The sequence below is a fragment of the Myodes glareolus genome, chromosome 7 (genome assembly GCF_982192425.1).
Source record: "Myodes glareolus chromosome 7, mMyoGla1.1, whole genome shotgun sequence".
NCBI lineage: Eukaryota > Metazoa > Chordata > Mammalia > Rodentia > Cricetidae > Myodes > Myodes glareolus.
This window is the reverse complement of record NC_142032.1, coordinates 27834638-27857581: the sequence shown is the minus strand read 5'-3', so window position 1 is coordinate 27857581 and position 22944 is coordinate 27834638. Positions and strand designations below refer to the sequence as shown.

Genomic DNA, 22944 nt, shown 5'->3' with positions numbered 1-22944 from the left:
TAGGAGGAAGAAAGCAGAGTTAGGGAGCAGCCATTGAGCCGCCAGAGTCAGACATGCTGACTCATTCCTGGTAAGCCACTGCCACGAGGCAATATACAGATTAATAGAAATGGGTTAAATCAAGATGTGAGAGTTAGCCAATAAGAAGCTAGAGCAAATGGGCCAAGCAATGTTTTAATTAATACAATTTCTGTGTGGTTATTCCAGGGCTAAGCTAACTGGGACAAAGAAACAGCCTCTCCCTAAAACAATTGGCACTTCAACGTGGTCATCAAATCTACATAAAACCTGAGAGGGCTTGAAAAAGGAATTCTAGAAGAAAAAAATATAAATATACATAAAGTTTAACACACCTTTTTGCAGTTTGCTGGTGGTGTTTCATAGCTGCTTTGAGGGAGATTTTCCTGACTCAGCAGTCACAGCAGGAAAAAAACCGGCCTTTTACCTCAGCCTAAAAGAATCCACCTCTGGCTGTGGTCTCAGCTAGCTGATACGCTTTTCAAGCCCCATGGAGATTTTTCATTTTATTTTTTACTGGATTCCTGTTTTTGGAATAAAGGTTCTTTCTGGTTTATTAGACTTTGGTTTTTTATCCCCACCTTTGCATGACCCCAATGGACCCAACATCTAGAAGTGTGAACAACACTAGCTGACGAAGGTGTATTCAACCACATTCTTTCTTGCCTTGTGTAGACCATTATTCTGCTGGCCCTGACCTTTGCAGAGAGCTCAGCATTTCTTCTTTTCTGATTCTTTTTGTCTCTGTATCTTAAAGAACTAAATACATGTTTATTTCTTATTTTCCTGGGTACGTAGAAACGATGGGCATTTTTCTACAGGAAGATTAATTATGGTCCAGGGACATCAGATTCAACCCTGCTGTTCTTTGATATCCTTGCCTATGGCAACCCATAGTTGAAATTAGAGGTGGTGCCCATACATTATGGGAAATAAAGACATTGACATGGTAGCTCAGAACACTCTGAAATCTGGACGCCTGCCATCCATGGAGATCTGCCTTGACTGGGAGGCTCACCAGGATCCTTTTGAGGAGCTGTGTCCTAAGGGGGAGATACGTGCACTTTTGCATAAGCACTTGCAGCAGGAAAGCTGAGCAGCACAGAGGCATTCGCCATTTGTGTGGGCAACTGGGACAGAGAGCAACCTGGATCCCATTGCACGTGCACTTGGAGATCTCAGCATCCAGCCTCCCCTGTGCACTTGGAGGTCTCCAGCCTTTCGCACACTGCAAGCACTCATTTACAAACTACAGTCCTAGCCACCTGCTAGAGTCATGGGAACTCTGGACCCAGGCACAGCTTAGTCACTGGCCCTATGACCATGATTGTCACCTGACAGCCCTTAGTGTCTCCAGCCCTCTTGTTTATTTTATTCCACAATTTTATACCTCTGTGTTTTCTGTATTTTGTCTCATCATACAACCGAAGCTCACAGCCTCTTCTATACTCACGTTCTATAGATGCTTCTATGTGCAAGAACAGAAAATAGTTGCCTATGGAAGAGATGATCACTGTAGCCCTAGATTTAAGAGAAAACAACTCTACTGACTGACATTTTCAACCCAAAAGGCAATATCAAACATAAAAGCAAGAGACATTTACATAAAAAACTACTTGGAGCCAGTTAGTGGTATGCACACCTTTAATCCCAACACTCAGAAGCAAGGCAGGCAGAGCTCTGTGATTTCACGATGAGACTGGTCTACAAGAGCTAGATCCAGGATAGGCTCCAAAACTACAGAGAAACCCTGACTTGAAAAACAAAACCAAATATATCCAAAAAATAAAAAAATAAAAAAGATTCCACGGTGCCTAGTACTTCTTTATATTTTATATAAGTATATGATTGTGAATATACATACATATATGCATAAATTGCTGGGGGAATTTAGTTTCTTGTGGGGAAAGATTTAAATATTTCACATCAAATATGATAGAATTTGCACATTTTGTCTCTTACTAAGGGACAGAAAAAATGTGTCCTGTCTTGTGTTAACCCAGCCAGGGATGGGCTAAAAGCAGGTGAGCCAGTAACCTTGAACAGCATCTCAATAGATCCTCTCAGTGTCTCTAGGGTCCATCCCAAGGGCAATGAATATGTGGGGATAGAAGATGGGAAGGAAGACACTCTAAGCAGCTCCTCTCTTTTAGGATTCTAAGTTCATAGAGTCGTTACTTTGTATTGTAGGAGGCTGTGTGTTTGTCCCAACTGCCCAGAACCAAAAAGACCACACAGTCACTGTATTAATTAAATCACTGCTTGGCTCCTTACCTCTAACTTCTTACTGGCCAACTCTTACATCTTAATTTAACCCATTTCTAGTAATCTGCGTATCATCATGTGGCTGTGGCTTACTGACAAGATTCTGACCAAAGTCTGTCTCTGGTGGAGTTACATGAGTTCTCTCTGACTCTGCATTCTTTCTCCTAGCATTAAGTTTGGTTTTCCCCACCTAGCTCTGATCTACCCTATCACAGGCCCCAAACAGATTTAACCAATGGTATTCACAGCATATGGAAGGGAATCCCACATCATTATTCTACTCCTGAAGTTCTCATTGGTAATTGTTTCTCTTTATGGGATGAGCATGCTAATGTATCACCCAGGGATTTGAACTACATGTCTGAGACAGCCTTAAAAACTCTAGCAAGTATTCTTTCACTCATCCAGCCCCAGGCCCACATTATAACCATTGAACAAATTCTCTGGGCCGTCAGTACAATTAGCATCCTTGTTCCCTTTTCAGTAGTAAAAAGAGAGCCCATAAGACATAACAAAAGAATGTAAGCAGACTTAGTGAGACCTGGCCACACACAAATGTCTGTGTCCTGGGTTCACTCAAACTGCAGAGCAGAGGAATCCTTACCCCATGGTGGCTGTGAAGGTGGCTGAAGTTCTCTGGGTTTTCACCAGGAAAGGACTCTTCAGGATCCTTCCTTGATGCTCTGCTCTCTTCTGGACTTTCACACCAAATGGACTTCTCATATATAAGCTGGAAACAGTGCTATAAAATGAGGTGTGGTGTGGCACACACCAGTAGGAAAATGAAACTGGAAACTGAAACAAAGCCTTCAGGTTTCTTGTCAGCGAAACTGTGGACAACCAGGTATTGGCCTTCTTGCTCTCTCCTCTGAACTGATGGGGAGAAGGCTCTGGAATAGACAGACATGTCAATTCCACTGTCTGTCCAGAGAGAGAGATCCCTGCACCAGGAGATGCTGTTCCAAAGGGGTTGATGGAGGCGATGGGAACATAAAGGACCAGACTGGCATCTTCATCAAAAGAACTGAAGTTCTACACTGTCTCCTTGGAAGTGAGACTATAGTCATGTTGATTTGACGGGTTGGTAAAAGGGAAGTTTAGGGATAGCAGAGTCCATCTGCAAGTTGGTTCCTCTACAGTCCGGAAGTGGTCCAAACCACTTGATTTGCTGCGTGGCTTTCCTTATCAACTTCTGCAGATGCCATCCATGCATGTCCACCTCCCTCTGCACAACTTCTCAGTGTACCTGAGGCTTTAGTAGTTAGATCCTAGGTCTGGGACGAATAACAAAACTCTTTAATATAAGCAGAAGGGTTAGTAGAAAAGGAACCTAGCCTCTTTTCTATCTGAGAGAAATCTGGAAGAGAAAAGGGAACATGAGCTTTTATAATGCCATTGATTCTTGCCACCTCCCGGACAGGGCAGAAGAGGGCAGAGCTATGTTGGTATCCGTTATGGGAGGAGACTGGGGAGGATTGGGAGGTGCTAGCCCTGTGTGCAGAGGGGGTTTATTGGTGGGCAGTTGGGGTAGGAGAGTGAGGGTGAGAAGGAGAAGAAGGTGGGTAAGGTGGAAGTTGACCTTGAACTTCCAGATTGGCAAGGAAAGGGGTAGACAGGAAAGGAGAGAAATGTAAAAAATGTTGCTTCATAGGAGGGTCCAGCTGGAATTATTGGGATCCCGATTCCCAGATGATTGGACATTTGGAGGCGTTGTGGCCTTAGCTACCAAGACCAGTGCCGCGAGACACTGTCTACTAAGGGAAAGGAAAGACACACAGCTGAAAAACCATGGACATGTGTAAGCTCTGCCCTTTTGTCCTTAAGGCAACAAAAATCTTCTATGTTCCAGAGGACAATAAGATCAAGGCTTCCTTCTGGTATTCCATTGTCAACATAGTATTGAGGCCAAATCTTAGTGCATAGAGAAATTAGCCATTCGGGACAGACTGTATCGGACAGCCCCAATTTATAAAGATTTTGTAAGAGGCATCCCAGAAGTGACAGAGGATCTGGCTTTGAACTGCAAGTGCCCATTTTAAAGTCTGTGCCCAACTGTGTAGCCTAAGTATTACAGTGCGTCCACTAAAATAGCTCTTCGGTCTAACTAGGTCGGGGAAATTGAATGCTAGGTGTCCCTAAAGCAAACAACGTCCATCTCAGCTAGACCTGGTCTTGCCGGTCTAGCTGCTGAGGTCAGAACTCTTGGTGTGGGCCGGCAGCTTCCACAAAGAGTCCGATAATCGATGAAAGTAAGTAAAAATGGGTCCCCCCCAAAGCCCTATAGCATCGACAAAAAAAAAAAGGGACTCACCAAGAAAGAACAACTTTGTAGCCTGGGAGCCAATTTCAGAGTGGCATGGAGAGCTCAGATTGTGGACTAGGGGGCTTTTGATATGTGGCCTATGGCCACGCAGAAAGGCTACCCTACCCGGTGGGACCTCCAAGATGTTAGGAATTTTGCTAACACGAGTTCTCTGCTGACCAAAAAAAAACCAACAAAACAAAAACAAAAAACAAAAACAAACAAAAAAATCCAATCAAGCCAAATTACAAGTCAAATTTACAAATATCCAAATTTAATGGGACTCCTGTTCTCTTGGGTGGCCGCGAGGGGGAGCTGGGATACCAGGAACATATTTACCGGCTGCGGGGTGGGGGTGGGGGGTTGGGGGGAGGAGTGGAGGAAAGAGAACACGAGGGAACTTTCTGGGGAAGCAGTTTAAATCGACTGGGGCAGTGGTCAAAATTTTGGCAGGCTGTCATGACCCTGATCCAGGGAATGGTCAGGGCTTGACAGACAAAGAGACAGGGGCCTCCAAAAATGGAGACCAAAGAATGGGGCTTACAGTCACAAACACTTTAGCCTCTGGATAGAGCCAGAAAATACACCAACTGTGCTCAGCACTCATCCAGCCCAGACTGACAAATGGTTTACACTTGGGAGAGGAAAGGAGGCTTCCCTACAAGATCACTGTGGAGAAGTCTGTGCCAAACCCCAGTCAGGGCCTATGTCCATGTCCCAGGCCCTGCTGCAGCAGCGATCTGTGTTGCTAAGGGCTGAGTTATAACCAAAGGCCATGTGGATGTCTGGGGTCTGTGCTGTCACCTTGGTAAACTAAAAGGTGTTTGGTTAGACAGAGTGGTTATCTTCAGGATTTGAATAAAGCCTGAGACTCCCTTCCCATATTGCTGTGTGAACTGTGTCTCAATTATTCCTGTGCCTCCCTGCAGGTCCAAGAAAAAAATAGTTAATGTCGGGGCATCGGACCCTGACAAAGAAGGGGTGTTGCTTCCATCCTTGGATATTATCCATAGAGTGACAGTTAGCAGACACTGGATGTCACAGCCCCATACTAACCTATCATCTGATACCTGTGGTTTGTGTCAAGGGACAAATTGACCAACCTTAGTCCCCTCCCTTGATGCAGTCTGCTCTACTGAAGACCCTTTCCCCTGATCACCCATCTAGACCTGGACCTGACTTGCAGCTCTTGCCCATGACTTGGTTAGGCCTTTTGACTGCTGGCCTGATTCCTCAGCATCTTTCTTGGTCTGACGCTGACTACAGCATCAGTACCAGCAGCCCCCTCCTGGCTTCCTACTCATCTATGGCTCTTTCTTGTGGGGGATCATCTCACTCCTCTTTTCAACTACAGTTCATCAAAGAACACTGAGAACAGAACCGGTCACGAAGTACACATAATCCATATTCAGTAAACAATAGTGACGTTATTAGCTACAGCCTGATGCTCAAACCATAAAGCACAGTGGTTTTACTTATTACTAATTTAAATACTTATTTAGTGTGTGTGCTTGTGTGTGTGCTTGTGCACATGCACACTGCATCACCCATGACTGTCCCTTGCATACTGTGCAGGGCAGGTCACAGCTTGTTGAAGTCTCATCCATGCAACTGTGTCCATGAGAAGAGTCAGGACAATGAAAGAGAGACAACACTATGAGGGGAGAGCAAATTAAACCCGAAGGAGCTGACAGGACAGTTAGACAGCAGCAAGAGGGGAGGAACAGAGGGCAGAGAAGAGCTCCTGAGCATTGGCAGTGAGGTCAGCAGACATAGAGCGCAAAGGTGCATCCTGGGCCTGGGAGTCTGGGATCTAGGAACTCAAGGCACTTTAATCAATGCAAGAACCTGAAGCATTTCAGTTCTCTAGTTTTGACCTATAACTCTCATGGACTGAAGTAAAGGAGACAGGGCTTACTGATAAAAGGAACACGCCAGATAGCTGAAGCATCCAGTATCCGACACACGTATCATCCCCTGAAATATCTTGTAAATTTGTCTCCCCTACGGCAAAGGTGGAAATGGTTTCCTGGAAGAGAAGAGTCTGCCAAATATCCAGATCCTAGCTTGTCAATCAAACTGCATGTCTTCTTGCTGCTTCCCAATCTTTCCTTCTCCCGTTCCCCTTTCTTCTCCTATCTCAGTTACCCTTCTCCATTGATGAGGGCTACCAGGGAGCATCTGTATGAATCCTGAGAGCTGACACTATAGTTTCCATTGCTTGAATTTAAGAAACATGTTATTGGCTTAACATGGATAAATCTGTAGAAAGTATCAGTTGTACTTTCCCAAGGGTCAGGCAAATGAACTCTATGCCCATCCCAAGCATCTTCTTCCCTACTGAGAAACAGCAGCGCTCAGGTACCTGGGTAGCATCAGGCATGCTTGCTAACACGTGTTGTGTAGAATGAAATAACCTTCTTCATGTTTCACATCCCACGTGCTGCTTTCATGTGCACAGCTTTCTCTCCGGCTTGCCCACTAGACTCCTGGGAGTTGGTTCTGCTACCCCATGCCCTGCTGAGTACCATGAAAGACGAACCTTTGGAGTACTATCAACAAATTGTACTGAAAGTGCTTGTGATTTCAGTGAATTTTAATGAATTTATTTTAGTGGAGGGAAAAGCATCACATACAACACACTATCAATTGGAGAAAAAAAATCAGGCAAACTTCTTATGTCTTCTTCAGTCTGTAAGGTCCCAGCAAGCTTTCCATGCATTACTGTTCCCACACTTAAGTCTCTCATTAGCTGTGAATGGGTGTCCTGGACTGTGAGACCTCTCCCGCTTTCAAACTCTCCTTCTTGCTCATGTCTTTTGTTCTGAGGTTGTGCTATTGTAAGAGATTCTGATCACCTAAAATGAATTCTAATTGGAGAAGACTTCTTTGTCCCGGACACTGGCAGGCAGGGAATGAAGACTTTCTTTCTCACAGCACAGACAAAAGGAAAAAGGTGACTGACAGGGCTCGAAGGGTCGAGAACAGCAGGCGTCAGTTCTGACTATTAAGTGAGCAGGTATAGTGGGGACGGAAATTCCTTCTAGACAGGACAATGAGAAAGTAGGAAAGAGGTGGCAGGACCCAATGCATTTAGGTACTTGGATTCCAGCAAGTATGCAGCTGTGGGGAAATCAATCAGTTAGGAGGGATGGAATCTCAGTGACGAGTACATTATCTTTGCAGAGGTGAGCTGCATTCAGAACTCAGGGTTCATCTCCCCAGTGAGCCTCAGAGCCTTCTCATAGTACATCAGGGCCTCGTGCATGTTTCCTTTCAGCTTGTGGACTAACCCAAGGAGGCTGGTGCTCTCCACAGGTCGAACATTCTGCTGAACCCGTCTGTCAGCCACTCTCTCCAAAGCTATGAGTATTTTCCTCCAGGCATACGACGTTTCTTCTATTTTTAGACCTTTTAAGTAGTGAGTGATCGCCATGTCTTCTGAATTTTGATGAAATTGCTGGAAACGGCCATAGCGTAGATGAATGTCTTGTTTTCTGTGACCTATAAGGTTCTGCATGTTCAGAACCATCTGAAAATTTGCCTCAGCTTCTTTATATTGGTGAATTTCTGCGTACACTTCAGCCATGCAAACGTAAGCTACATCAAACGTGGGCCTCAGTTCCACAGTCTTCTGAAATTGACAGATGGCCCGTTGTGCCATTTCCTGCATGCTGCCCTGCCTTCTAGACAGTGTGTTTCTGGGTGTCTTCAGTTGGATCATTTGGTCCCTGTAACAGAGTCCTATTTGGTAATGCAGATAGCCAGAGTCAGGTGATGTCTGCAAGGCCTTGTGTAGGAGTTGGAGAGCTTTGTCTGTGCAGCGCTTCCTTCGGTAATACTTGGCTGCATAACGAAAGACATAGGTTTGACAGGATGTGCTGCTGAGGGCTTCTTCAATGTGTCTTTCTGCTTCATCTGTTTCTCCTACATCCTGAAATTTCAGGGCAAGGTAAACTTTAATATATGGATCTGCTGGATTTAACCTGACAGCCTTCTTCAGGGGTTCCAGAGAAATATTATTGTCATCGAAGTCTTCACGATAGGTGGCGACAGCATAGCCAGTGTTGTATTCGGGGTTTTCAGGCTCAGATTCCAGAGCTTTTGCAAAGCAGGCCATGGCTCGTCTATAATTCTGTCCTCCACACTTTAGCAAGGCCCAGCCTTCCTCACAGTGCATCTCGGCACACTCCATCCTGTAGCGGAAGGGACTTGCAAATTCCTTGCAAGTATTCTCCACCTTGTCCAGGTATGTCTGGGCTTCTGCCAAGCTGCCCATGTGGTAATGCACCCAGGCACAGTTGCCCCAGGTCACCACGCTTCTCTTGCCCAACTGCTCTCTCTGGGCCAAGGTTTCTGCTTCTTTCAGGCTTTGCAGGGCTTCCGTATGCTGACCTTTCAGGTGTCTCACGTAGGCCAGGAGGTTGTGCATCCCCACTGTGCTCATGATGTCTAGGAACTTGACTTCCTCCGAGATTCTCATTTCCAAATCAGGTATGTCAATGTCTTCAAACAGCAGTTTCCACGTGAAGTGACATTTCAGTTGAAGCAGATTCTCCTTGACCACATCAGCTTGACCATTCTCTCTGCAAGAAGGAAGTAGGATGGTTTGTTATGTGAGACCGGGTTGAATCTGACACCATGCAAAACACATTTTACAACATTCTTGCTTATTTCTTGATAATCTAACATTTTGCTCATTTAGAATTTCTTGATATCTGTTTTGTACATAGATCCCTCAGGTCCACTTACTATAACTGCCAGAGTCTCTTTGCACATACATGTCCATGTACATGTTCTTACAATCTTAGCTTTGGAGTTCATCCATTTATTCCAGACTGGCCACAGTCACAGAGATACAGGCCCACCCGCATTCTTGTCAGACTCTTGCCCTGAGATGTGGAACTCGATAAAACTATTCCCCCTTCCCCACTGTTTGTGAGGACAATATGTACAAGTGTCTACCACCTGAGCTGACCTAAATAGGAACTATTTGTCATTGCAAGTCCTTCCCTTTGTGTCTCAAACACAAACAGCTGGTGTCTTCTCAGAAGGGGGCTGACTCAGAACAAATGGACATGCTCTCTGCCTTGGGACAGCCTTCTGACACTAGCGATACGATTTTCTCTGAATCTTTTTTCTTTGGGCAACATAGGTGGGGGAGGTGACTTAATAATGGTGTAGGTGGTCCTTCTATATTTGTGTTGCTTTCATTGGTTATTAAAGAAACTGCTTTTGTCTAGTTGATAGGTCAGAACTCAGGTAGGGGTGGAAGACAGAACAGAATGCTGCGAAGAAGAACAGAGTCAGGTAGACACCATTAATCTCCAGTCTGAGAAGGATGTAGGTTAGAATCTTGCCGGTAAGCCACAGTCACATGGTGATACACTGATGTAATAGAAATGGGTTAATTAAGATGTGAGAGTTGGCCAAGAAGAGGCTAAATATAATGGGCCAGGCAGTAATTTAATTAATACAATTTCTGTGTGGTTATTTCAGGTATAAGCTAGCTGGGTGGTGGAATGCTGCCTGCTTCTCCTACTCAGGTGGGATGATAAGCCCTCCCCCCACTACAGAGTGGCGCCTAAGATGTCCTCTCCTATGGTTACAAAGAATCCCTGCGTTCTAAACATGCATCTACACTTCATGTGCTTTCTTGTTTTGCTATGGAGCAGGACAGTCACTTCCCTAGAGTGTTTCACCCATGCCTCAGTATCACACTGTACCCATTTGTGTAATGGGAATGACATTAGTGGTTTTTGTTTCTGGTCTTTGGGGAGATTAGTGAGGCTAAACACATGGATATGTTATAAAATCCACAGGAGTTTCCTGGTTTTCTATCAGTGTTGAGAGCAAGAGACAGATTGAGTCACTCGGGTTTTGTAGGCACCCACGGCAGCAGCTCTGAGTCGGTCCATGGCTAGATGACAATAGGCCCTTAGTCCTCTTCGTAGCTGTCTGCCAGAGGCCAGAGATGCCATAGTGCTTAAATCAGCTGTCTTTGGCTTTGATCTGATCAGATGCCAAGAATAGCAGTAGGAGGTGCAATACCCTGTTAGGTCTTTCCAATAAAGGAACCCTCTAGCTTGGAAGCCTTAAGTGTCGACAAATAGAACATCACAGCCATTTAGAAACCTCGTGAATCAACCAGTTGGACCTAACAAACCACCCATCCCCTGTGCCTCTATCCTGAAAATGTTATGATCAAAATCCTGATGACTCTGGATAACCCCCCACTTCTGGGTTCAGCATCTACTGTAGGAACTTCTTCTTCTTCCTTTCAGTTAAGTTCCCATAAGATGTCTTCTTTCTGAAAACCCCAGCTAAGGTCCATGAACACCAGTTTTAAATACTGCAAGACCAGAACACAGCACTGTCACCTCAAAGGAAGCTTTGTGTGACAGACCAAACTGCTAGAAAATCTCCAAGATGGCCCTGTAATAAAAATTATTTTTGAAAACAAAGAATTGAAATCACTATAAAGCTAAAATAATCAAGACATTATGGTGCTAACATGAATATCCCTATAAGAGAAAAAGGCATATAAACCATGGGGGATGGCGTTACAGAAAGACCAGAGACAGAACACTGAGTGCATGGTTGAGCCCTCTGCAAACAGGCAGAGAAAAATTACTGGGCAGAATAACTTGCCAACATAACTTTTGGGGATTTATATTTTTAAAAAATATTTTTTACATACCAATCTCAGTTTCCCCTCCCTCCTTTCATCCTGCTCCCTACCACCCTTCTTTCCACCCTCCGTCCACTCCTCAGACAGGGTAAGGCCTTCCTTGGGGACTCAACAAAGTATGGCATACCAAGTTGAGGCAAGACCAAGACCATATCCTCTGTATCACGGTTGAATAAGGTAGTCCACCACAGGGAATGGGCTAAAAAAAAATCAGTTCATGCACCTGGGTTAGGTCCTAATTCCACTGCCAGAAAGCCCCACAATAGATAAAGGTACATGACTGTCACCCCATATTCAGAGAATCTATTTCAACACAATGCAGGTCCCCCAACTATCTGTCCATAGTCTGTAAGCTCCAACTTGCTCAGGTCAGCTGTCTCTGTGGTTTTTCCCACCATGCTCTTCACCCCCACCCTTGTTCATATGATCCCTCCTCCCTCTCTTCAACTGAATGCCAGGAGCTCAGCCAAGTGCTTGGATGTGGGTCACTGTGTCTGCTTCCATCAGTTACTAGATGTAGTTTTGTGATGACAAGTAGGGTAGTCACTAATTGTTCAGCACTAAAAAGCAATGGCATCTTGAAATTTGCAGGCAAAAGGATGGAATTAGAAAAAGCATCCTGACCCAGAAAGACAAACACAGTATGTACTCACTCAAAGTCCATATTATATGTAAAGCAAAGAATAACGAGGCTGCAATTCTCAAACCCAGAGAAGCTAGGTCAAAAGGGGGACTCTAAGAGACACACACATCAGGGTCCCAGGAAGGGAAAATAATTAAAAGCTTCTGGATAAACTGCACCAGAATCGAGTCAGGGATGGGACAGAGCGGGAGAGCAATGTAAGAGGTACCTTGATAGAGGGGGCAAATATGGGGTTGGGGAGAATCCTGATGCTGGAGAAATTGTCAGGAATCCACAAGGATGATCCTAGCTATGAGTCCCAGCAGTAGTGGAGAGGGAATCTGAATGGGCCTTCCCTTTCCTAAGACATTAATTGCCATGACATCAAATAGCCTGTCTGTACGGCACCTCACCTGAGAGGTGTTTCTTCCTGACATGCAGAGGACCACATTCCTGCTCGATTCTCATGTAGTCTTTCCTGTCTGTGCAATGAACTCTGACAACTCTTTTCTGTTTTCTTCTTCTTCTAGTAGGAAAACCTCCTGGTCCTGTAGCAGAAGAGCCACCCTTGCATCTTCAGCAAACTTTAATCACCTTCCTCTACCTTTATTCATAGGTAAGTACTATTCTTGAGGCTGATTTGGACAGGGACACAGTTTGGACATTAGTATAGCCAAATGATTTTGACTTCTTGATTTAGCATCTCTATGTTGATTTGAAGAAAGAGGTTCTTTTGGGCAGATTTTAAGTCTCTCATACAACTGAATGCAAAAATAGAGTAGGAAGAATATACAACTATGGTTTAGTCACCATTTAAGATGGAAAAAGCACCCACGAGAAAATGTTGCAAGAAAGGTTTAAATCATGGCATTTGTCTAGAGTCCAGGGGTGGGTAAAGAGCCCAGGGTGTATTCCTCAGTTTTCTTCCTGTGTTTCCACCTTCCTATAGTCTGTGGTCTGTGGTCTGTCTGTCGTGTGTGTTTGAGCTGTCTGTCCCTGTTATCTGTGTGACTGTGTAAAAAACTGTATGTGCTCAGGCACCATTATTACCTTGGTTTCAAGTCTGGCAAACGTTCAGTCTCTTTGAAGGTTAGAGATACTTTCAGAAAAAAAAGATTTTAACCTTCTCTGAAGGCATTCTGGCAGGGTTATGAAAAAGGGAGATAGAAAAAGGAAAAGAAAACAACACTTTCCCAGCAAATGTAGAGTTTTAGAAGTGACCATCTGGAAGCAACTACTCTGAGACAGGGGATTTTGGTGTAGAGAAGCACACATCTCAGTAAGAGACTAGATAGATAGATGCCCCTCCCAATTTGGGAATCTTACAGTCTTTTGTTAGTTTTGAATGCCATTTCTATACATAAGACCAGAGATAAAATTCACCTCTAAAATTTTTGAAAATTTCTTTGGCTTAAATGACCAAAAATGAGCTGAACAAAGATGATAACAATGGACAGGAAACATATAGATCAGATAGGAAGAGTCAGTGAAGCCTCAATGATACACAAAGCACAATGAACAACCAGTACAGTGGGGACTGGAGAGCTGGTATCCCCCAGGCTAGGTTGTACAGCACCAGATGTTCAACCCTGATATTATACATAACAAGAAACATTATAAATTCTGGACAGGGACACACACATATATGTTTATATACACACATACAAAAACAATGAATGAACTAAAGAGGCAATGAATTTGGAGGAGAGCAGGGAGGGTGAATGTGAGGGGCTTGAAAGACGAAAGGAAAAGAAAGGGAGAAATGTCATTGGCTTCTAACAGCAAAAATAAACAAAAACCATGCGGAAGAATACATTAAAGTAAATTAAGGAAAAGTAAAAACCTATTTTTAAAGTAGACATAACGATTAGAAAATAACTTTCTTTTAGGGGCTTCTTCTAAGCCTTGTTCTCTCCATGCTCCTCCTTTTCACATGGCATTTAAATTGTGTTTGTGGAGGGGGTGCAAATGCCAAGGCCCACCTATGAAGGTCGGTGGACAGCATTAGGCGCTGGTCTTCACCTGCTTGTTTTCTGAGGAAAGACAGTGGTCTGCAGCTCCTCTCAGTAACAGCACTGAGACTGCCATTCCCACGCTTGCTTGGCAAGCCCTTTACCCCCTGAGCCATCTCTGCAGCAGCAGTCTCAGTCTCCGAGGGAAACAACAGTGATGGTTTCTCCACCTGTCACGTGGTATGTCAGACCTTACAGACAGTTGCGTGAGATTGGTCCTCAGAGACAGCGGCATCAGTGATTATGAAAATAAAGCCTATTGAGTAGAAACACTGACAGCCCTTTCTTCCCTAGGCTCCATGTCATGGACAGAGGATGCTCAAAATGGCCTTGATGTACCAACCAGCAGAGGAGCCACGGTTCTTTGTTCATGCCGTATCTCCACAGCTCAGTGCTTTTGAGGCTTATGCCTCATCTCACTTGTCCATTCTGATTTCGAGAGCACTGTTTCATAATAAAATATTTCTATGTCTGTTTCTAATCATGAGTCCTTGGTAGAGTTCAACTGATGTTAAACACAATGATTTGAATATTTGAAAAGTGTCTCTGCGAATAGTTGGTCATTGTTCCTATGCGCAGGTCTTTAACTATGACATTTGATAAGCAAAGATAGAAAGAGTTAAAAGCGTAAGCAGTTTTTTTTTGTATCCTTGTCTCTCTGTCTGTCTGTCAATCTCTCTCTCTCTCTCTCTCTCTCTCTCTCTCTTTCTCTCTCTCTCTCTCTCTCTCTCTCTCTCTCTCTCTCTCTCTCCTTAACTCCTTCCCTCCCTCTCTCTGCTCCCCTCACCTCTCATTGCCCCTGCTAGAGTTCAATTGATGTTGAACACAATTATTTGAATATTTGAAAAGTGTCTCTGGGAATGGTTGGTCATTGTTCCTATACTCAGGTCTTTAACTATAACATTTGATAAGCAAAACTAGAAAGAGATAAAAGCGTAAGAAATTTTTTTTATCCTTGTCTCTCTGTCTGTCTGTCAGTCTCTCTCTCTGTCTCTCTGTCTCTGTCTCTCTGTCTCTCTCTCACTCTGTTTCTCTCTTCTTGTTCTGTCTTTGTCTGTTCAGCAGCACAAACTCCTTCTCCCCTCAGATGAGCACGAAGTAAACCAGCAATGATAGACATGTAGGACTGTTTCTTCAATAAGAGAAATGGATAGCTTGTTTTTCTACCCTGAAGGCTGGGAATAGATATCATTAATAGCCTGGAGATGGTGCTCTCTACAAATCCAGGACATACCATGCTCCCACAGCAGGACCAGAGGTGGCCAATAGCTAGGTGACCTTTGCTTTATCTGTATGGCCAAAGTCTCCCCAGGCTCCCAAATGTAGAAGGGAGTTGGTTAATTCCCCAAAGTCCTCCACACTATCTGTATGACTGACCCCACACAAGATCCTTCCCTGGGTCTTTAAGGCAACACGTAAAAGCTACCTCTACAACCCATCTTATTAGAAGTACTTGGAGTTGAGATCCAGTGCAATTGTGCGTCCTTGTGGACAGAGCATTGTATTATACCAAAGAACTTTTTTTTTCAAATTCAATTGGGATTAATTTAACATTCTCACAACAAACTGCTCAAGGTCAGACTCTAGTGAAAAGTTCAAGAATAAGAATATAAAATGTATATTCCAGAAATATAAATTGTAAGTCTAGGAAAATGGGAACAGACTGTCAGCAGCTCTCTCAGCAGCCTGAGGATGAACTATTAACAAGGGGTTATTTCGTTTTACAACCCATAGTTCTATTTACAAGGTCAAAGCATCTCTCTGCAAACTGAGAGCTACCCTACGGATATCAGCTGAGTCAGCTTTTAGGAAATAGATATATGATATCTGGATTACGCACTATCCCTGCTATGTGTAACTGGCAGCATCAAAGGGGAGAGCACAGGGCTTCAGTAAACACCGCCTGGAAGTACCAGGAAGACAATAGATTAAGTGTAAACACAGCTTTAACTAAAAACCTCTGTTAATGGAGATTGTAAAATAAGGCAATCTGTGTCTGAGTTTTACCTTGAGATATTAAAAATTCCTTTGTTCAGATCTAATGCTCAGTGTCCCTACTATAAAAAGGTGGGTTCAGAAACCAACCTTTTACCACAGCCTAACAAAATCCATCTCTGCCTGTGGTCTCAACTAGCTGATAAACGTTTTGTGCTCTGTGGAGATTTTTAATTTAATATTTTTTTTACAGGATTCTTGTTTCTGGGACAAAGTTTGCTTCTAGTTTATTAGACTTTAGTGGTCTGTCCCCACCTTTGCATGACCCCCCTGGACCCATCATCTATGAGTGTGAACAACACTGGCTGGCTAAGGTGTGTTCAACCACATTTCCTTTATGCCTTGTGCAGACCATTGGTCTGCTGACCATGGCCTTTGCAGAGAGCCCAGCATTTCTTCTTCTCTGAGTCTCTGTCTCTGTCTCTTTAGAGCACTAAATGCATGTTTACTCCTTCTTTTCCCGGTCACTTAGAAAGCATGGGCATTTTTCAACAGGAACATTAATCATGGTCTAGGGACATCAGATTCAATCCTGCTTTTCTTTGATTTCCCTACCTACAGCAGCCCACAGTTGGAATTAGAGATTGTGTCCATGCATTAGGGGAAATAAAGACATTAGCATGGTAGCTAAGAACACTCTGAAAACTGAACACCATCTGTCCATGGAGATCTGCCTTGGTTGGGAGGCTCACAAGGATCCCTTTGTGGAGCTGTGCCCCAATGGAGAGATATGTGCACTTGTGCATAAGCACTTGCATCAGAAAAGCTGAGAGGCACAGAGGCAGTCGTCATTTGTGTGGGCAACAGGGACAGAGAGCAACCTGGATCCCACTGCCCGTGCATTTGGAGATCTCAGCATCCAGCCTCCCCTGTGCACTTGGAGATCTCAGCATCCAGCCTCCCCTGTGCACTTCGAGATCTCAGCATCCAGCCTCCCCTGTGCACTTGGAGGTCTCCAGCCTTTCGCACACTGCAGGCACTCATTTACAAACTACAGTCCTAGACACCTGCTAGATTCATGAGAGCTCTGGACCCTGGCACAGCTTACTCATTGGCCCTATGACCATGACTGTCACCTGACAGCCCTTAGTGTCTCCTGCTCTCTTGTTTATTTCATTTCACAATTTTATACCTCTGTGGTTTTTGTAATCTCTCTCATCATACAACAGAAGCTCTCAGCCTCCTCCATACTCACGTACTATACATGGTTTTATGTGCAAGAACATAAAATAGTTGCCTATGAAAGAGATGATTTACATTGTAGCCCTAGATTTGAGAGAAAACAACTCTACTGACTGACACTTTAAACCCAGAAGGCAATTTCAAACATAAAAGTCAGAGACATTTACATAAAAAGACTTCACACGGAGCTGGATCCCAGTGGTGGTGTCTCACTCCTTTAGTCCCAGCCCTTGGGAGGCACAGGCAGGGGGATCTCTGTGAGTTCACGATGAGCCTGGTCTACAAGAGCTAGTTCCAGAACAGGCACTAAAGCTACAGAGAAACCATGTCTCGAAAACAAACAAAAAACAAAAAGACTCCAGGTGCCTAGCATTTCTTTATTATCTCTCTCTCTCTGTCTCTCTCTGTCTCTCTCTGTGTCTCTCTCTCTCTGTCTCTCTCACACACATACACACACACACATATATATGGATGTGAATAAACATGTATATGTTTGTATACATACATACATGCATATTTTCCTGGGCATATTTAGTTTCTTGCAGGAAAACATTGAAATATCTCTCATCAAAGGTATTAGAATTTCCACATTTTTGTCTTTTACTGAAGACAGAAAAAAAAATGTGTTCTCTCTTAATTTAACCCAGCCAGGGGTGGGCAGAAAGCACTAGGACCAGTAACTTTGAGCAGCATCTCAAAACATCCTCTGGGGGTCTCGGGTTCATTTCAAGGGGAGCGAATGTGTGTGGTCAGGATATGGCAAGGAGAGCACTCTCAGCAGCTGCTCTCGTTTAGGGCTCTAATTACATAGAGTGGTACCTTACTACACTCCTGAAGCTCTCGTTGGTCATCATCTCTCTGTATGGGATGAGCATGCTAGTGTACCTCCCAGGGATTTTGAACGACATGTGTGAGACAGCCTTAAAAACTGCAGCAAGCATCTGTTCACTCATGCAGCCCCGTGCAAATATTGCAATCATTGAACAAATTTCCTGCACCCTCAGTACAATTAGCCTCCTTATTCCTTTCTGAGTAGTAGAAAGATAAGCCACAAGAGAGAACGAAGGAATGTAAGCAGACTTAGTGAGACCTGGCCACAAGCAAATGTCTGTGTCCTGGGTTCACTCAAACTGCAGAGCAAGGAAATCCTTACCCCATGGTGGCTGTGAAGGTGGCTGAAGTTCTCTGGACTTTCACCAGGACAGGGCTCCTCAGGATCCTTCCCTGATGCTCTGCTCTCTTCTGGACTTTCTCACCAACTGGACTCTCAGATAGAACTGGGAAACAGCTCTATAAAGGGAGGTGTGGTGTTGCACACAACAGTAGGAAACTGAAACTGGAAAGTGAAACTAAAGCCTTCAGGTTTCTCGTTTGTGAAACTGTGGACAACCAGGGATTTTCCTTCTTGCTCTCTCCTCTGAACTGATGGGGAGAAGGATCTGGAATAGACAGACATGTCAGTTTCACTGTCTGTCCAGAGAGAGACATCCCTGCACCAGGAGATGCTGTTCCTAAAGGGTTGATGGAGGCGATGGGAACATAAAGGACCAGACTGCCATCTTCCTAATACAATTGTTTCTCAATCAAAAGAACTGAAGTTCTACACTGTCTCCTTGGAAGTGAGCCCATAGTCATGTGGATTTGATGGGAGGGAAAAAGGGAAGTTTAGGGATAGCAGAGTCCATCTGCAGGTCTGTTCCCCTGCAGTCTGGAAGTGGTTCATACCACTTGCTTTGCTGTCTGACTTTCCTTATGAACTTCTGGAGGTGCATCATTTACATCCACATCCCTCTGCAGAACTTCTCAGTTCACCTTAGACTTTAGGAGTTAACCCTTTGTTAACCAGGTCAATATTCCAGAGCCTCGAGCCATGAAGTCTTGCTTTGTGTTTATTGTTCTGAGATGTTTGTTTGTAAAGGGTTCTTGTCACTAGTCACAGCCCCATAAACAAAAATAAACACTTTGTAGAGTGCTGTATTCACAGCCTTGATGCTATCCTGTCCTAAAGGCTAAGAAGAGCAGTCTTGGAAAGTGCAGAAGGTGGAATTCAGACTGGTTCAGGTCTAGGTCAAGTATGTTAGTTTAGTATCTTGGTTTCCTTGGTTAATCTGTTTTCTCAGCCCTACTGAGGTCTACTTCCTTAGCCCGGCCATGGATCCCTGTCTCCTCAAATACAGCTCATCCTACAGTCCTCCAAACATAATAAAGTCATTGAAAGGAATTTAAATATCTACCTCCCTCTCCTGTTGGGTCCCTAGAGGACAGGCCTTCGTACTCCCACTTGATCTGTTTTGCACTCTTGCACTTGGTTAAAAATAGGAACAAAAACTGGAACAACCTGTTGTTTTCAGCAGTGTTTCTAAGGATGTTTACCACTAAGCCATTGAGTTATGGTGATGAGCTTCCTGATTTTGCTGTCTTAGCCTCCCCTGCTGAGGGCTATACATACTGTGTGAGAAAGTGGAATAAAGGCTTGTCTGCAGAACCTGAAGTTGTGTTGCATGTTAATGCTGACGTCCCATGCTCAGAAGAAGGACAGTTGCCCTGCTGGCGCAGCACTCTCCCTTTGATAACATTTATTCTCTCCTGAAAGTTTTCCCTGACCAGAGAGTTTCATTCCTAAACTTCAATCAGTGGACAACAAAAGGGGAAGGGGCTCTTTGGACATTTTCCCCGATGACGTTTAATTTTGAAGAACCTGGAGGTGTGAGTCAGTGAGCTGGCTAGGTATATGTCACAGAGTTAAAATGCTTGCTATCATTCCTGCCTCCACCTGGGTTTAGTTCCCAGAATCCATCATCAAAATAGAACTAAATCTGGGGCAGGTGGGGGAGTTGTACTGTGATCTTCATACAAATGTCTTGGCATGTTTGTTTGCCAAAACACTCAGCCACAGAGCTAATGAGGAACTTGCCTATCTCCATTTTGAATACTGTACCCATAATGCTCTATTCTTATGGAATACAATAAGTTTCCATTTACTGTAAGTGTTTTTTTTAGTTATTTCAATTTTATTTAGGTGATACTTAACAATCACATTCATTTCTGAATTTGCATTTAATATGGTATATATAACAAGAGCTGACATGAACGTAACATTTAGCGAAATGTGTTTGAAATCTTACTGTCTCTGCACATGTGAGGCTGAAGACAAGGAATGCCAGGAATTTGAAGGCAACTGTAGCTACACAGTGAATTTGAGGCCAACATGGACTGCAAAGCATGATTTTGTCTTAGCAAAGCAATAGCAACAGTAACAATAGCAACAACTCCCACAAAACTAAAACAATAACAAAAAATGATGAATTAAATAGTAGCCTCTAAAAAGTAATATGCACCAAAAAATAAATGAGATTATGTGTTTAAGAAAAAATATGAAGAAAGGATAACATTAAATATGATAGCTATCATGGCAAAGAAAACAATCGCATAAAATACAGTAAGCATATTTCTAATATAGTAACACATATTAATGAAAAGATTTTTCCCATGAAAACTTACATGTAAAGAATTATCCCTAAAGTGAAGTTGTGTAATATTAGTGTTTACATTTATAAAAACTTTAAAATAGCTTATTCTCTTGGTATTTTATTTTGTAAAATGTTTATATAAATGATTATCTACAAAATGCTGAATTAAAACCTGATGTTTAGTTAACAGAAAAATAGCTTGAATCACTATACTGTAAGTGTTGAGTTGCAGTTTTTAAGTCTGCTTTGTGGAGCCCTACCTGCCCCAATGCATGACCTTGGCTTGTTTTTGACAATTCCTTTACTATTTCTAAACTTCTCAAGCCACCCTCTCTAATCACTTGGTGACCACAAGATGTGTTCTGAGATGTTTCTTCATTTCCTTATTGCCCCATGGTTGGTGTTTTGTCTTTTTGGTTTTTTGTCTTTTTTTAAAAGCAGACCTGCCTTGCAACTACTGGTGATTTTATTCCTTAAAAGGACCACAAGAAATGAATTTGGGGCCGCTCGCTTTAGCATGACTTTGGAGGTAGTAACTAGCCAGCTCTTGGGTACACCTCATTAAAATCAAGCTTGCTCCAATTTGACTCAAATTGTGGTGATGGTCTTATTCTCACATGTAGGTTTATCAATTTCTGGGGGCACCAGAGAGATTCAGACCACTTACCTAAATTCTCAACCTGAACATTTGCTCTGGAATTCTAGGCTGCTTCAGGAGACATCTGCTTTAAGACAGACGAAGGTTATGAGGTTGCCCTTGGTTTGCCAGGCTATCAGAGTGAACTACCACATTGGGTACCAATTAGTTTTCAGAGGCTGTTCATTCGCTTCCAAGTTACCTAGAATTCCGAAGTAATCACACAGAAATCTGTATTGATTGCAATACTGTTTGGCCAATAGCTTAAGCATATTTCTAACTAACTCTTACATCTTAAATCAACCCATCTCTAATAATCTGTGCATCACCATGAGGTTGTGTCCTACCAGCAAAGTTCTGGAATCTGTCTCCTATGGCAGCGGCTACATATCTTTTCCCTCACTCCGACTTTTTTCTCCAAGCATTCAGTTTAGTTTTTCTACCTAGCTCAATTCTGCTAGGCCAATAGCCGAAACAGCTATATTCATTTACCAATAAAAACAACACATATACAGAAAGACCTCCCACACCAAACCCCTAAGCTGAGATAAGCAGCAAGCTTCTAAGGAGGCCTCCTGGTGAGTCAGTCTAGTTCTGTTTCATGAGATCCCTATCTGGGACATCTAGGGGGTTCATCAGGGTGCCAGTATTCTCCATTCCAGGGCAAAAATGTGAGACTTTATGCTCCCTGTCTGAGGTTCTTTGTCTGGCTTTATATCCTGTTTGTTTGACTTTTTATGTCTTTGGTTTCATTTACTCTCTTCTTTCAGTCTTTTGTACTTTTTGTGTTAATTGGTTTATCTTGAACTTGGGGTGTAGGAGAGTGTGAATAAATGAATTCTACATTAACTCAGAATTAAGTACAATAAGAGTTCTTTATTTAAGGGGAACTCACAGATCACAGTCCTCTGTATGAACAGGGGACAGGAACTGAATCCAGCATCCAGGCAAGAGAGGAGAGAGAGAGGGCATATGAGTACTCACATTTTTGGTATCCAAGGTCATGCCTAATCTGGTTCAGTCTTTCAAAGGCCATTGACTGAAGGATGTTTCCGTGCACCTCCAAATTTTGTCTAAATAAGAGAGTTCCAAACTCAACACAAAGCTATACGCAATAAGAACCGAAATCAAGTATAAAAATTAGAGTTACAACCAGGATAAACAATATTAAGCAAGAAACATATGCTAAATGTTTCAATAATCATTGTATCCTAAGGAGTCTGTCTTGTATTAGAAATGGTTTGTCTAAATCATAAGAGAAAAGTAACAATGGTTATCTAGTTTTTCAACCCAATCGAAGACATGAGAAGGGAGAAAATATTATTGAAGTAGGCAGGAATTACAATCAAGCAGCTTCCAAAATGTGCAATAAATGACAGAGATAACTGGCTACATGGGTAATCACTCAAAGTCTCATTTGCAACATTGTAGTAACCAACTTCGACTAAGGCCTAGAGTAAGGGACAGATTGTTTTCAGAGGCACAAAAATTTTCAAAACCATCTTAGCCTGTCTTTGCATGGTTTGACAGTCTTTTTTCTTGTATCCTGCTTATCAAGTCCAGGAATCATACACTTTGTCAGTGCATATTTTTACATATTGGGAATCAATAATTATTGAGAGGTTCTTTAAAATTCCTTAGTACCATGAGAATAGCATACAATTCTGCCTTTTGTTCAGAATTATAAGGGCTTTTTTCACCTTACTGAAATCTTCTGATTTGTAACCTGCTTTTCCCGATTTATTTGCAT

At 43.1% G+C, this 22944-nt stretch overlaps 2 protein-coding genes and 1 long non-coding RNA gene across 7 annotated transcripts in view; 1 reads left to right on the top strand and 2 right to left on the bottom strand.

Annotated features, from left to right (window-relative positions):
* Window positions 1–22944, top strand: part of LOC148121332 (uncharacterized) — a 138275-nt gene that overhangs the window by 49900 nt on the left and 65431 nt on the right. The window lies entirely within an intron of this gene.
* Window positions 1–22944, bottom strand: part of LOC125403496 (antiviral innate immune response effector IFIT1-like) — a 70055-nt gene that overhangs the window by 9223 nt on the left and 37888 nt on the right. Inside the window, exons 1-2 of one of the 4 annotated variants that reach the window (XM_087907968.1) lie at window positions 2888–2989; window positions 1472–1539 (exon numbers count right to left, since the gene is read on the bottom strand). The exons of 1 other annotated variant lie outside the window; for it this stretch is intronic. Coding sequence is in view for 1 of the 3 variants with exons in the window: in XM_087907966.1 (XP_087764092.1) it covers window positions 2888–3006 (119 nt within the window). In the remaining 2 variants the exon portion in view is untranslated. Of the gene's footprint in view, window positions 1–1471; window positions 1540–2887; window positions 4484–22944 lie in introns of those variants that run through there. 2 more of the 4 variants (XM_087907966.1, XM_087907967.1) reach the window with 2 other exon arrangements.
* LOC148121336 (antiviral innate immune response effector IFIT1-like) lies at window positions 7164–22268 on the bottom strand. 2 transcript variants are annotated; one of them, XM_087907980.1, is made up of 4 exons: window positions 22179–22268; window positions 21225–21396; window positions 18241–18526; window positions 7164–9171 (listed from the first exon to the last, which is right to left on the bottom strand). In XM_087907980.1, exons 3-4 carry the CDS (start codon window positions 18243–18245, stop codon window positions 7785–7787), a joined length of 1392 nt encoding a protein of 463 aa, XP_087764106.1. In that variant the 5' UTR covers window positions 18246–18526; window positions 21225–21396; window positions 22179–22268; the 3' UTR covers window positions 7164–7784. The 2 variants fall into 2 exon arrangements, with proteins under 2 accessions (XP_087764106.1, XP_087764107.1); XM_087907981.1 differs by lacking the exons at window positions 18241–18526; window positions 21225–21396 and having other exon boundaries at window positions 22179–22262.